Source organism: Cygnus olor, chromosome 14 (genome assembly GCF_009769625.2).
Source record: "Cygnus olor isolate bCygOlo1 chromosome 14, bCygOlo1.pri.v2, whole genome shotgun sequence".
NCBI lineage: Eukaryota > Metazoa > Chordata > Aves > Anseriformes > Anatidae > Cygnus > Cygnus olor.
Genome location: NC_049182.1, coordinates 4,543,408 through 4,557,286, shown reverse-complemented (window position 1 = coordinate 4,557,286; position 13,879 = coordinate 4,543,408). Strand labels below are relative to the sequence as shown.

General features: G+C 48.3%; 1 protein-coding gene across 3 annotated transcripts in view; it reads left to right on the top strand.

Moving 5' to 3' along the window:
* KLHL3 (kelch like family member 3) overlaps positions 1 to 13,879 on the top strand; it is a 41,290-nt gene that overhangs the window by 8,688 nt on the left and 18,723 nt on the right. For 2 of the 3 annotated variants that reach the window (XM_040573270.1, XM_040573269.1), the window contains exons 3-4: positions 1,698 to 1,804; positions 6,724 to 6,845. In XM_040573270.1, the coding sequence (XP_040429204.1) occupies positions 1,698 to 1,804; positions 6,724 to 6,845 (229 nt within the window). The remainder of the gene's footprint in view (positions 1 to 1,697; positions 1,805 to 6,723; positions 6,846 to 13,879) is intronic. The other variant, XM_040573272.1, reaches the window with a different exon arrangement.

Sequence of the window (13,879 nt, the reverse complement as noted above, 5' to 3'; positions counted from 1 at the left end):
GAAGCATAGTGGGAATAGCTGGAGACTGACAAGGTTTTTTTAGTGCCTGTAGTTAGCTAGATCTTGTGCTATGGTCAAGTGATAAAAAAATACAAGATTAAAAGCTTCCCTTAAGCACCTGTTTGATGTTTTCTTTTTCTGGGTACTCCTCCTCAGCCCCTGCTGCTGCTCTGGAATATACAGTTCTCGTGTCCATTGTATTGTGCATTGAGCTTGTGATCCGTTAAGCCATCAACAATCAGTGTTAATAGCTACCTTGAATAATAGTGCCTTAAAGCAAATGCACCAAGAAATCCCATACAGAGGGTCTAGAAGAATCTTGCTAAGCCTTTAACCTATTTGCAATATGTTGCTCACTTGGAATTTGTAGCTTTCAAATGTAAATTAAATTAACTTTCATGAGTGGTACTTTAAATAACTGTAGTCCAAAGAAGAATTGAATAGGGCATCTTTTACATAAGCTGAAGGATATGGGGAAGCTTCCATTAACAGACTATTAAAGAGCTCCCATTACCACCGTCATCCTTCCAAACTGGGCTGAAAGTAGAACAAAGGTTATCAGTTCCTACTTACTTTCTTCCTGTTTTCCAACTGTAGCCCTCCATTTCGTGAATAATTTTGTTCATGTATTCCAACATACGGAGGAGAAGGAGACACACCTAGTCCATTAGAAGATCCGTGTGTATTTATTTCATATGCGGTTTCCTAAGAGAAAGCAGAGCATCGTGATAAACATTTCTGAGGAGAAGGCGACATCTAGATTTACAGACACGGAACTTTTTTTTTTTAGGCTTGACATTTGGAAAGAACACCCTTATTTTGCATTTGTATGCTCAAACATCTTAAACCAACTTATCGGGAGGCTGAGCACTTCTAGCTGTCTACATCTCTGAAGTCCTGTGCAAACATTAACTAATGAATCCTCGAAGGATGTACGTGGGGCTGGTAGGAAAGGTCACTGATTAATGAAGTGGCTTTGCCAGAGACGTACAGTGAGTCAGTGGGGGAGCTCCGAAGTTTTTTGGTTTTCGTTTGGAGCCCCTTGTTTTTATCCTGGTGCCTCTTAATTCCAGACTAATTCCTGTTGTAAATGAAGTCCTCAGGCCCCCAGATAGACTTCACTGATGGGCTGCTCCTCCCTGGGCTTGGGGCAGCCTCTGCACTGGTCAGCACCAGAAGGTGTTTTGCTGGTCACGGTCTGCAGGACCAAACATGGAAGAAAGTATAGAAATAACGTCGTTTTTCCACTCTACCTTTTTCCTGTGGAAAGATGAAATTACTGCTAGTGTTTCCTTGCATGACTGGTACTCGCTTTATAGATCTGCCGGTGCTTGGCTCCAGGTGGTGCCCAAACTCTTAAGCTCTTCTGTACCTTCTCTAAGCCCTACTTTTGAGAGGTGGAGGGAGTCCCTTTCCCATCCAGACCTTGTTTGGCTTCCATAGTTTTTCTGGAAAACAACAGAACCGTGGTCAATGTTGCAGTGTCAGGAGGATTCAGGCTTTGCTTTGTAGGGGAGCACTGGTAGGAGCTGGTAGCTGAAGGACAGGAGGACCTTGCACTGGGATTTGGCAGGAGCTCAGGTGCCTTGTCTGTAATGGTAGGACTTCTGCTTACTTTTTTGGGGCTTTACCAATGTAGTTTTTTTTTCTGACCAGGAGTTCTGAAATGATCTTTGTCTTTTCTGGTGTTTTTCCAGCAAGCGGCTCCTCTGCGATGTGGTGATTGTGGCTGAAACTGTGGAGATGGAAGCCCACCGCGTGGTCCTTGCGGCCTGCAGCCCTTATTTTTGTGCGATGTTTACAGGTACCCCTCTCTGCACCAGACCCTGCGCTCGGGTTGAAGGGGCTGGGAGCTCTGCTGTGCCTCCGGCAGGAGCTGAGCAGAGGCAGGAGGCATGGCCTTGAGAGAGAAGTACGGCTCGGTCTGCACTTCGCTGCGTGTGATGGATGTTGCTGATCATCCTTGGCTAATTCTTTTAGGCACAATCTGTGGCCTTGGGAGTGGTGCGTGGCTACAGGGGGAGCGCGTAGCACAGGGCTCACGTGAAGATTATTAGGAGGCTCGACTTGCTGGGTGCATGCTTTTTAATTCCTTAACAAGAGCTCGGGTCATGAAAACACACATCATTAACATCAAGCACATGTGCAGTGCCCTAATGGTTGTGGTGCACATCAAAGAAGTTGCTGGCGTAAAAGTTGTAGTTTCAAGGCCCAGCCCTGCAGACGCTTATTCGCGGTCACGGATGTTTAATCTCCCATGGCACTTGTTGCTGCTGCCTGAAATAACACCGTTGTTCTCTAGATCCAAGCATGTATTAGCAGCCCTGCCTTTTTGCAGGGGGTGTTGTTGCACTCCAGCGTATTTTGGTAATGGCAGATGCAATCTCAATGAGAAGAGAAGGAGAGGACGAAATTCTTGCTCTTTTCGTGTGATACCTATAGCCTGTGCTTGTCACTGGCTGTGCCCAGGCAGAACAGCAAGAAGAGCTGTGTCAGTCCCAAGGCAGGCGAGTGACCAGCTTATTTAAGTCCTTCTAGTACTATCAGTTTGGTCAGGAGCTCCTTAGCTTTCTTCCTTTACCTTGCCCCTCCTTTCCAGGATAGAAACTGACTTAACCCAATAGAAATAAAACATTTGTATGCTCCAGAGAATGGTGGTTACAGTCCCAGAGCTTCAGCATTTTGGGAGGTTTTCCCACTGTTTTATGTTCCCTGGTTTGTGGCCTTGGGGAGGAGAAAGCCAAGTTCGATAGGAGCTCTTGGACCTGTTTGGAAACAGGCCACGTGGATGCTTCTTGCTCCTACAAGCCTTTGGGTTAGGCTTGCTTTTATTTTGCTTCGCTGGAAGCAGAATGCAGCATTTCTGAGGAAAGCCTGTCATCTGGGAATCCTTTCTTCCTTTCTTTAATGGAGGGGAGAAAAAAGCATGTAATGCTGAAGTGTAAACCGATGTCTGAATGTTAGATGAGATGTGAGGTTTGCCATGGTGGCCTTGCCTGTGCGGTGAGCGAAGGGGGAAGCATTCGTGTTTTCTAGGGAGCTGGAAGCGGGTGGGTGCTGGCTGTGGTGAGGAGGCAGAGGAGCAAGCCCTGCTCAGAAGCACCTGTTGGCAGAGGGCACCTCGGAGCGGACTTGGGAGTACTTGCGATGCTCATTCCTAATGAGAATTAAAAAAAAAAAAAATTACTGGAAAGCCCTCTGATCTTTAGAGGTCACCTGAGCAGGAACGCGGTGGTGCAGAGCGGGGTCGGGGCCGCTCATGTTTCCATGCAGGAATTCTCCGGACGTGTAATCCCTCACGCTGTGAGTTAAACAGTAATCAGCTAACCACCAGCCGCAATCATGTGGCTGCCTCGGCGCTGCCCTGGGCTGGGTGACAGCCTCTGCGGGGCCCCCAGCCCGTCCCGGGTGCAGCAGGGCAGGCAGAGAACAACTCCCCGTTCGCTTTCGGTCCAGCTGCTCCTAGATTTCTGAGGCCCGGATCTTCCTCTTGCAAAGGCTGAGCGTGTGATCTGCTTCCAGCTGTGTGTTGTTTCAGTCTCTGGAGGGTGAGATTTTAACATCGCAGCCTGGCTATTAGCTGCGTTTTATTTTTCAGTTTTGCTTTGCACGTCAGCAGTGCGGCTTGACAGCTGTGCTGTGCGTGCACCTGCAGGGCGGGTGCAGGATGGACGGGGCAGCAGCAGCTTGTGCTGAGTCCCTGCTGGAGGAAATGATTTTTGGGGAGCTGGGGGGACCCCCGGCAGTGCTGGCAGCCACGTGGTAGTGAACGGTCAGTGTAAAGCCTTGAGCAGCGGGAGCCAAACCGAGACCCACGGCTCATCCCCCGTGTCTGACGCCTGCTCTGCAGGTGCTGTTGCTGTAGATTGGGCCTGATTTTGGACTCGTGGATGACCTTGTGATGACCGTGGGATCTATCTTACACCACCTGGTGTCCTCTGGTTAGGCACGTCTCTTGGCAATAGCTTTGGCAAGTCCTAAAATAAAAAGGCATGTTTTCCATTTGTATCCTCCCCCACTGAAGGAGAGATGGGACCCAGCACCTCCTAATTCTTTACTGCTTTTTAGAGCATTTCGGATGGACGGTCCCTGCTGGCACCATGCCGAGTGGGGATGATTGGTGGCAGTAATTTCCATCAGTGTAGAATAAAACGTGATAGTTTCAGGAACGACAACAGACACTGCAGAGATGCTGCTGGGACCGTTCCTGGGAGAAACGGGGGGAGATCTTGGCAGCGCTGGGTGAGGAGGCGGCAGCGCAGAAGTCTTCCTTTCAGATCTGTAACAGCCCCCGTGCATGAGGGGCTGTGGCCTTGGTAGTCAGTACGCTTGTGAGTCCTCCTCCTTCAGCACATCTCTGACTTGGGAAACAACAGAAGCTGGGAGCTGGGAAGCATCTCGAGCGCAGTAAATCTGAGGCAGGGCAAGCTGCTGTGCTGGGTAAACAAGGCGCTGTGAGCTGCTGCAGTTCTGACAGCAGCCTCTCGTGACAAAGCTGAAGAGCTGAGCAGGCTGGCGGCAGGAAAAAGTACAAGGAGGAAGGGAGAGAGCAGCGCTGGTGTTGTGTATGGGGCATGAAGGACTTGTCTTCACAAGGCCCTCGTGTCTGTAAGGTAAATTCCCCTAAAAAAGCTCAGCTTGCAGGCACGCTGCCTGTTTTCACATCTTTGTGCCCCGTTACTCTGTCCCTTGTATCTGCTTGGCTGCAGGGTCAGGGTATGTGCAGCACAGCCCAGCACTCGTTAGGTTCATTCTCAGCACAGCCCTCATCCAGGGGAGGTGCTGTTAATGCTCTGAATCACTCTGTCATTAGGGTATTGGGTGAGGCTTGGGTCTGACTTGGGAAAGGGGTGTGGGGTTTGGGGGTTTTATTTATTTTATTTTTTTGGTAGGAGGATGTGGCTGGAAGGGTCCGGTCCCAACTTCACTGCTGGGACATCATGTGTGAGCCTCCCCTCGGTGGTGGTGCACGGGGACGTTGCCAGTCCAGAGCCAGTGGGGGACGTTAGCATGCAGGGCTGGCAGCTTGCTGGTGGGTGTAGAAGCCCACACTGCCTTTATTTTTTGTTGGCTGTGTCACATGAGCGCCACAGAGACAGATGATGTTGTCGGATCGGTCCCTCTGAGCTATTTCTGTATCGATCATGGGTGAGAGCATCCCAGCCTCTCCTCTGCCCCTGGTTCCAGCGAGCGCTGTCAGTGCCGTGGCTGCTCTGCTTTGCCCCTCGCCTCTGTAGGGTTTTTGTCTGGGTGCTCCTTGCAGGCAGCGCCAGCTCCGCGTAGGCTGGTGTGCACTGGTCTGCTCTCAGAATCCTCCTCTCATCTCTGGAGATGGATTTTTGGGGGGGAGAAGAAGTGCTGGGAGATGTTTATTTTGTCAGTCAAAAAATCCTACCTTCTTTGAAAGCCCCCCAAATGTAGGTCATTTATCCCTTTGTACTTGTACGTTTGTATTCACGGGCTTCTCTGAATAAAATGTTATTTGATTTTAAAAATAGAAGTTGGAGCAAATATTATTTCAGTCCACTTCCCTTTGGGTGGTGTTGGCCCTCCTAATACTTATGGTCTGGCCTGACTCCTGTTATTTACCTCCTTATTGGCATAAGTGAAGCCCCAGAAGTTTAATTTCCAGGCTCCAGGTTTTGCTCGGGCTCGGACCCCCCTTGGCATCTGACTCCGTGCCGTGTGCTGTGCACTAAATGTGCCCGGCCACGTCTTGTGCTCGGTGTGGGGATGTAGGCTGTAATTACTTCTCACATAGGCTGCAGAAACTATTTTTCCTCTTAATCCCACAGCAGTATTGAGTCACCAGGTTTCTTACAGTAGTGATTATTCATGTCCTGGTTTCAGAATTGACGTTTCTTCAAGCTGTCCTTTGTCTGTCTGTATTTTTTCATCTGTCGTTTCCTTTCTGCTCTGGAGCTTGCTCTTTCTGTTCTGTGGTTCCTGGAGATCCTGCTGATTAAAGCCTGGGCTGGGTGATCTCACCCTGCGTGTGAATGCTGGAAGGGGCCCTGGGGAGTCTTTCCTCCTCCTTCCCACCGCGCTTTTGTTACCGGGATGCGCTCCTGTACGCACAGGGTCTGCGTGCGTGGTGCCTGCGATGACAAGGACATCTTTTTGCACAGATGCTTTTCATAAGGTGCAGCTGTGCGGACAGGTTACAGCAAGATAATTTAGGGGAGAAGCGTGCAGCACACTGGATCTTTGCTGGTTTTCCTCAGCAGGTGTCAGGTTATTCCTCAAGAAAGAGGGTGGCACTCTTTTATCATAGGGTATACCATAAAGCACCCTAACTCAGCTGCTGCAGATGATTCATCTACCCATATATATTTAAATATATTAATAAAGCCCTCCTGAGGCTTGTCCATGGTCTCTTTGAGTCTGTCCCTGTGATGAAACACGGCTGAAGGCTGTATTGTTTTTTTCAGCCCCTATATGTGTTTGAATGCGGGTGAATTTTCAGGTTCTTTTCCTGCTTTTTCTTTTCCTTGTTGCATTTGTTGATGACTTTTATCTTACACTAGTGTCTTCCAATGTTGAGGTGCTCTTTAGGCTGCATTAAGAGGTTCTGAGAGCCTTGCTAGTTGTCCTTAGATAGTCAGGGATAGCGTCAGGGCAGTCTATTAGATACCAGGAGTATGTGCTGGATGTGCGGGGAGCAAGGGCTGAAAAGAGCTCCTGCCAAGCGAACTCTGACTGTCCTTTTGAAATGCTTTTCAGGAGACATGTCTGAAAGTAAAGCCAAGAAGATCGAGATAAAAGATGTTGACGGGCAGACGCTGAGGAAGCTGATTGATTACATCTACACAGCCGAGATAGAGGTCACGGAAGAGAACGTGCAGGTGAGTCTGGTTCAGCTGCTCCGTGGAAACCCAAGTCAGAAGCTTGAAACTCAAAAGCCTTGGAGAGGGGTGAGTGATCTCTTCAGGCTGCAGGAAGTAAAAGGTTGAGCTTAAAAGAGCTCCTTCCAGCCTTGTTCACTCTTGAGGCACTTTGCTGCTTTCCCTGCGCGTACGTCATGTTGCATTTAGCTTTCGTATCAAGCTTTTATAACGAGCTTAGGCATTTCCATTCCAAGAAGCTGCTGACTTGTGGGTCAGTCTGTCAAAGGTCAGAAGACAGTCAAACAAGCAGCGAGTCGAATGTGGTTTTAAGGTCCTGGCAGAGGAATCTGACTGTTAGTTTTTAAGTTCTTCTGGGGGGTTTGATTAGTTTGGCAGAGCTTTGAGTGGAATATGTTGTTAAAATGAGGGCATTCGTCCCTTCTTTGTGTGCGTTCTGTCTTGCAGTTCTTTGAGGTAAATATTTGTCTGAAAGTGGAAGGGGTAGTTGAAAGGCAGCCTTACAGATAAAGCAGGATGCAAGGAAGAGTGCTTTGTTGTCTGTGTCACATGGCTGTGGCTGCTGGTAAAGCTTTTTCTCTTCTCTTTCTTTGACTGTAAGAAAACGGCTGTGCACTTAGCCACTGATGTCTGGAAGGGATGCTGGGAGCTTGTGTGCAGGCGTGCTTTTTGGTTGTTCCCTGGTTTTGTTTGCAAGCGGTAGTTTAGGCCTGTTGTTGTCCTCTCGGTGATGTGGGCATCGGGCAGGGTATCAGCAGCCGGTGTCTGTCTCGCTGGAGAGGGAGAGGGAGGGGAAATGCTGCTGCCTGCGTTCTGTTGACCTAATTAAGACGGCAAAATTAGACTGGTACAAAGTCCTTTACTGCGTGAAATTGAGTTCTTGCTGTGGATGGGACACGCTCGCCTGTTCTGGTCCCTTAGGGAGGGCACAGGTTCTTGCTGTGCTGTAGCGTGTGGCTCTTCCTGCAGGAAACTCTGCAAAACCTGACGTATGTCTGCTTTGCGGTCTAAGCCCTGGGCCATCCTTCATGACCCAAGCCTGTGGGTGTCTTCTTTCTGCCCTCCAGCGGTACAAACTTGTCTTTCTGGCCTGCTCTCGACCTGGCTCTTGTCACATCGGGCTCTTATCACATCAGATTGTGGACCCTGGTTGTCCTGCGGTGAGGCTGTGCAAGCCAGGCCCCTGGGGACCACCGGTGAGGAGACCTTCAAGGTGCCTTTGCAGCAAAGAAGCTGATGTTCAAACCCCCCTGAGCTACCTGTCCACTGCAAGGTCCTGTGCTTAACTGCAGTGTGTAGCAAAGGTTGTAAGGATGTGAGCTCCTGCACTACTTCAGTAGCACGTAGTGGGGAAGCAGAGTAGATTCTTGGACTTCTGGGGTCTCCTGTTGCTGGAGGAGAAATGACATTTACACCCTGTCAAGCTGCCATCTCTTCCTGGGGGAAATGTGAGGACTGTATCCACGTGCTTTCAGAAACGTATGCGTTCCTTCCCTGCTCTGGTTGTTAGGTGGCCCACAAGCACCCACTCGGCACGTGGGATGTGCTGAGCTCCAGCTGCCATCTGGCGTGCCGGATCCTATCAGTCTGCATGGAGAGAGGCTTGCTTGAAGTTACTGCACGTGCTCTAGCTTTTCCCCCACGAGAGCACCTCGGTGCTCGTGTAGAGCTGCACCTGCATATAAGTAGGGTGGCTGCACGGCCAGCTCCAGCCTGCTCTGCACTGGCAGGATAGACCTGCCCCAAGAAGTCCAGGTGTTGCATTTCCAATCAAACAGAAAAATAATTTTTTTTAGTGAAACCTAACCGTATTCTGCCTTATGTTGGCCTAGGGATTACAGAGAGTTGAAGTTAAGAGCCGTGCCTGTCCTCATATTTTGGCTCACATCTCTCAGACAGTATGATCAAAAATATGTTTGGTGAATACTAAGATTTAGGCAATGAGCTTTTTCCCAGTCTAATAAAGCACTCCCTTTTCTTCACGATTTATTTAAATAAGCACACTGTGAATAACTCTTTAGTCTGGAGGTAAATTAATTCATAAGAAATTAGGCTCATCTAGAGCAAGATCAACTGACTAGACCATTTTGTTATGTTAAAAATGTCTGTCTTGAAAATGTTTTGTGGAATTTGATAGAATTTTGTGATGAAGCCCATAGAAAGATTAAAGAGGAATTTCCATACCATCTGTGGGTATTTAACCACTGAACAGAATGCCATAAACAGGTTAATGGCCGCAGAGAGAAAAGTCTACATAAAAGAATATTCTGTGATTCCTCAGAAAGGTTCACCCAGGTAAAGGCAAACCGAAGTGAACAATTAAGCCCTCGGTGTGGATTAACAATGGCAGCCTTAGGAAGACATGAGCAGTTTTGGTATTTTACGTTGTCACGTCCTCCTGCAGCACGGCTCCGTCAGCCATCCAGCTGGAAGGGTGCCTCGGTGGTGCCGGTCTGCAATGTTTCAGCAATGTTCCTTCACCATCTCGTCGTCAGACTTCCTCAGTTCCCAGCAGCTATCTCATGTCCGGAGCTCCGATTTCCTAGCTGGAAGAGGGTGCATCAAAGGGTTTTTGTGCAGTTTGACACCCAGTTGTTCAGACTTCTTCAGCAGATGGAAGAAGTGATTTCTGGGTATGCGTGCCAGTTAATTCCATTATAGAAATTACAAGAAAAAAGATTGTTATATGACATTAACTGGTTGTTAGGTGTCCCGAAGCTGTTCCGCTGGTGCTGGCGTATGGAGAACCAGCAAATCTATCTCAGAGCATGCTAGAGAATTATTTAGCCATGTATTAGAAGGCTTAGAGATGCTCACACTCACGTTGCTGAAGCAGGTGAGTTGTTGGCTGCTTTGGCTGGCTTTGTCTTTGTTTGGTGTTTTCTGTGCTTGGCAGGAGACATATTGCACTGCAAATAAGAGCCCAGTGCTCTTGTGCCAACAGTGCCGTGCTGCTGGAGCACAACATCCTGCAGATGGGCTGGCAGTGCGAGGTGGGTCAGAGCTGTTGTCGTTCAGGGAGGAAGGTTTTATTCAGACTTGAACAACAAGGTTTTCCATCCGTGAGCAAATACAATGGGGGGAAAGTGCAGAAAACTGATGACAGAAGTCAACAGCTGTCCCTGATCTGAAGGTGAAACGAGTGACACAAGAATTGGAGCAGTTGTGTGTGGAGTTCCCTCTCCAGGTACAGGTTACTTTTCTGCACCTGTGGAAATCCATATCCTTCTGGAAGGCAAGAAATTATAAAAATGATCCAGTTGGGCTTCCACTTCAAAGAAAAAGCGCTTTTCCACGCAGAAGCGCAGTGTGGTAAACATCTGCATTCATAAGGTTCTTGGTGTGCTTATCTTGGAAAAGAAATAGTGCTGAAGCCGCCGGAGATCATGGGGTTGGTGTGTCCAGGCTGGCTGTGACACTGAATGGAGATCTGGGAGGAGGCCTTTCATTCTCCTAGGAGCTCCTGTAAAGACACCTGAACCTCTGTCTGTAGACAGTGAATACAGTCCTCCTTCAGCACTTCGTACCCATCCTCAGTGATGGCACTTAATTACTTGCAGCCTGAGAATTACCCTTCCAATTAAGAAAGTCACTACCATTAGGGTTGTAATGATTCCCTGGGAAAAGTCCTGATTAACCTGATTTCGTGATTAAATTCCTATTAATGAGGTGCAGCATACCACATGTGTGGTGTCCTTGTACACTACTGCAGTCTGAGGTATGGCTCGTGGAAAGAAAAATGAAGAGATGTCTAGAAATCAACTGACCGGGGGAAATAGATGTTGAAACTGTCAGCATTCAAATATAATAATCATAATAAAAAACGTCTCAAGAAAGGAGGAAAAAACCTTCGCTAGCATCTGTAGCGCTTCCTTTTCAGAAGTGTGCTTCCCCACCTCATGTTTCCCAAAGGACTTAGGACTTCAAAACAGAGGAAGAAGAGTCTTGGGCAGAAAAGAAGTTTGGGTACTGCAATGATGAAGGGTGCTAAGTGGGTCATTTCATCTCCCGTCCCTCTGTGCGCTCCAAAAGCTGCAACTACAGCCTGTACAGTTTGCAGAGCGCCTTTCAGCTCAGCTTTAGGAGATGCAATAAATCAGGTCTGTTTTCTCCCTGCTGTAATAACTCGTTGCTTTGCATCACCCTCCTGGGGTGCTGGAGAGTCCTCCAACAGCAAGGCAGAGTTGTGGGCTGGGGGACCTTTTCAGCCTTCAGGAAGTCATCTAGATGAGATTGGCCTTACAGAAAGGTGAGAAGAAACTCGTGTGTGGCATCAGAGGACTGTGCTGGAAGCCTGGCAGGTGCTCCTCCACTTTTTTTATCCAACTGTTTACCAAGAGACGGTTTAGCTGTTCTGTGCAGTGAAGTTGGAGAAGGTAGATTAGGAGGGAAGTTGCAAGCTACTCCCCTGTTTTCTCTCTCATCCCTGTATCCCCTCTTATGCCTGTTCCTGGAGAGGTTTGTGGCTTTCTGATCCTGCCACGCGTGCCGCTGCCTTGGCTATTTCACCCCAGGTGGAGCATTTAAGTAGAAGCACCATTGTTCACGCTTGGCACTGCCTGGTAGCAACTGGGGAGTGTTAAAGCCTTAATTGCCTTCCTTACGCTGGAAAGCCACATTACAATAATGCCGTTTTATCTCTGTTCCATGTGCACTGTTGAGCTATTAAGTAAAAACCGAGCATTTAACCTGCCCTGCAAATGTGAGCTGTGCTTGTTTCTCTGCTCGTGGTTTCCCCCGGGAGCTGTCTCCCTGTTTGGGCAGATGTGCGGTCCCAGCTGTGGCCCTGGATGTGCTGCTGAGGATTACAGCCAACACCCTTTTTGGCTTCCAATTTGACTAAATTGTCAAAGCAGCTTAAAAGCTTTAATGTCTCTGCTTTGGGGAACGCTCCTCGCCCCGTTTTGCAGAGGAATAGTGCAGGTTGCCTCTTGGCTGAGGTTACCTGCAAGGCATGGCAGAGGAGGGAACTAACCCCAGTCTCTGAAGCCTAGCGTTAATGCCCTGAATATGGAATGAACCTCACGGCAACACAGATCGCTTTTGGCTGAAAGATGTTTCTGGTTCAGAGACATCAAAGGTTTATGAAAGTGTTTAATTGCACAGACGATGTTCTGTTACACTTGAGGCTGGTACAGAGTCTGCGGAGTGAGAGCACAGCTGGAGAAATGGATGGTTATTGCTGTTTTGTACCATAGATGAGGTCTGGACATAATTTATTTAGCAAAGAAATCAGTCTCGGTAGCAATAGCAGGTAATTTTGATAGAGTTTTGAAAGACGACTGGATCTGGTGAGGAGGCTGATCTGGTGGAGAAACCAGATGAACAGTACGTGCTCTAAATTGTTCACAGTAGTCGGAGTTCAAATATTAAACGCCAAATCCAGACCCAAGTGAGTAACTTGCCTGGATTTTAATGGGGTTGCAGCTTGGTCCTGCTGCACGTTTAGGCAGGGCATTTCCTCTTGTTATTTCTAAAGGAAACAGACATTGTGCTAGCGGATATCCTTTGCTTGCTTTTTGCCTTCCCTGGTAAAAAAAAAAAAAAAAAAGAAAAAAACGTAGAGTGGTAAGATGTTCAGCTGGGAAATAAGAAAGAGAAAATCCACTCATCTGTTGATAAGCTATTTTTATCCTACTTCTAAAGCATTATATGATAATGCTCCTTTCACAATAACTGCAGTGGTGTGAGGCTGCTTCTCTGCTGCCCTGTCAAGCCAGCCTGAGGCTGCAGGATAGCAGTACTGGGATGTCCGAGGGGATGTGGCATGTGGGTATCACCGACAGTAGCTCAGAGGCAATATCCCCAAACGCTTCAGCTAGGCATCTGCATCTGCAGGCACGCTTGATGGTAGGGTGTGCTTGGAGGAAGCTCTGGCTGGTCACAGGTAGTCTGCAGGGAGTTCCCATCCATCGTGCAAGGCAGGCGCTCACCTTTCTGCTGCTGGAAGGAGCTCGTTCAGCCAGGTAGAAAGTTGCTCACGGCTAGGTTCCAAAACTGCAAGAGCGTTGCCATCTCGATTTAATCAAAACCACAAACTAATCTCCTCCTGGCGTCAAGAGGCTTGGGGCAAAATGGGCTCCCCGGTTAATTGTTTTTTTTTTTTTTTTTTTTTTTTTTTTTTACTGTTGCCTGTTGAGGTGGCTGCTTGGCAGCAGTCAGGTACTGTAGGTCTCTGCTGGAGCTGGAATGTGTCAGAGGCTTAGAAAACACCTGGGGTGAGTGAGTTGTGAGTGTCCTGCCCTGATGGGAAACTGAGTGTGGGGGGAGGCAGGCGGGGAGGGGAGGTCTTTTTCCCTTCTCTGCCGTCAAGATTCGAGGAGGTGAGTGCTGTTAACCTGCTTGTTTTGTTTAACAGCCACATTTTTTGGGGGTTGGAAATAGTTTTCCGGAAATCTGTGCTCAGATGGTGAGCACAGATGCCCGGTTTGAAGACCATGTGTGAAGCAGCCAGAGCTACGGAAGAGCTGGGATCAGAAACGTCTGCAGTTGCTGTAAGACATAAGAAAGGAAGTAGCTGATGTCACAGGCTGTAACATCCCGACCGATGTTATTTTCTACTTCCTATCCTTGCTCATTGACCTCCAAGATGGTCTTTCCAGCAGATGTGGCAGTCCTGACCCAGTTTTGTCTCTCTTTTCTGCCCTTGGTTTTGTAGGTACAAAGCAGTACCTCATTTTCAGATGCAGTCATGAACCACAGCACTGGTGTCCACAGATTTTGTGTGGCTGAGAACGGGGGCTGTTGATTTGAATAGTTGGCCCCATCTTTCCTCAGAGCCTTGCTGTTACCAGAACCTGCTTGAGCTTGCTGCTGTCTCCCTTTCTAGTGGGGCAGTTTGGGCACCATGCTCAAAAGCCAGCATGGTTTTGATGGAAATATGAAGGCTCGAGATTTTGAGGGTGCTGGGGTGGTGTCAGCTTTGAATGTGATGGTAAAACATGCAAATAATATAAAGCTCTTCAGGCGAAATCAAATCTGTGGGCAGGACCTAGCTGCAGCAAAGGCAGAGATTTGCATTTTGTCCTCCCCTT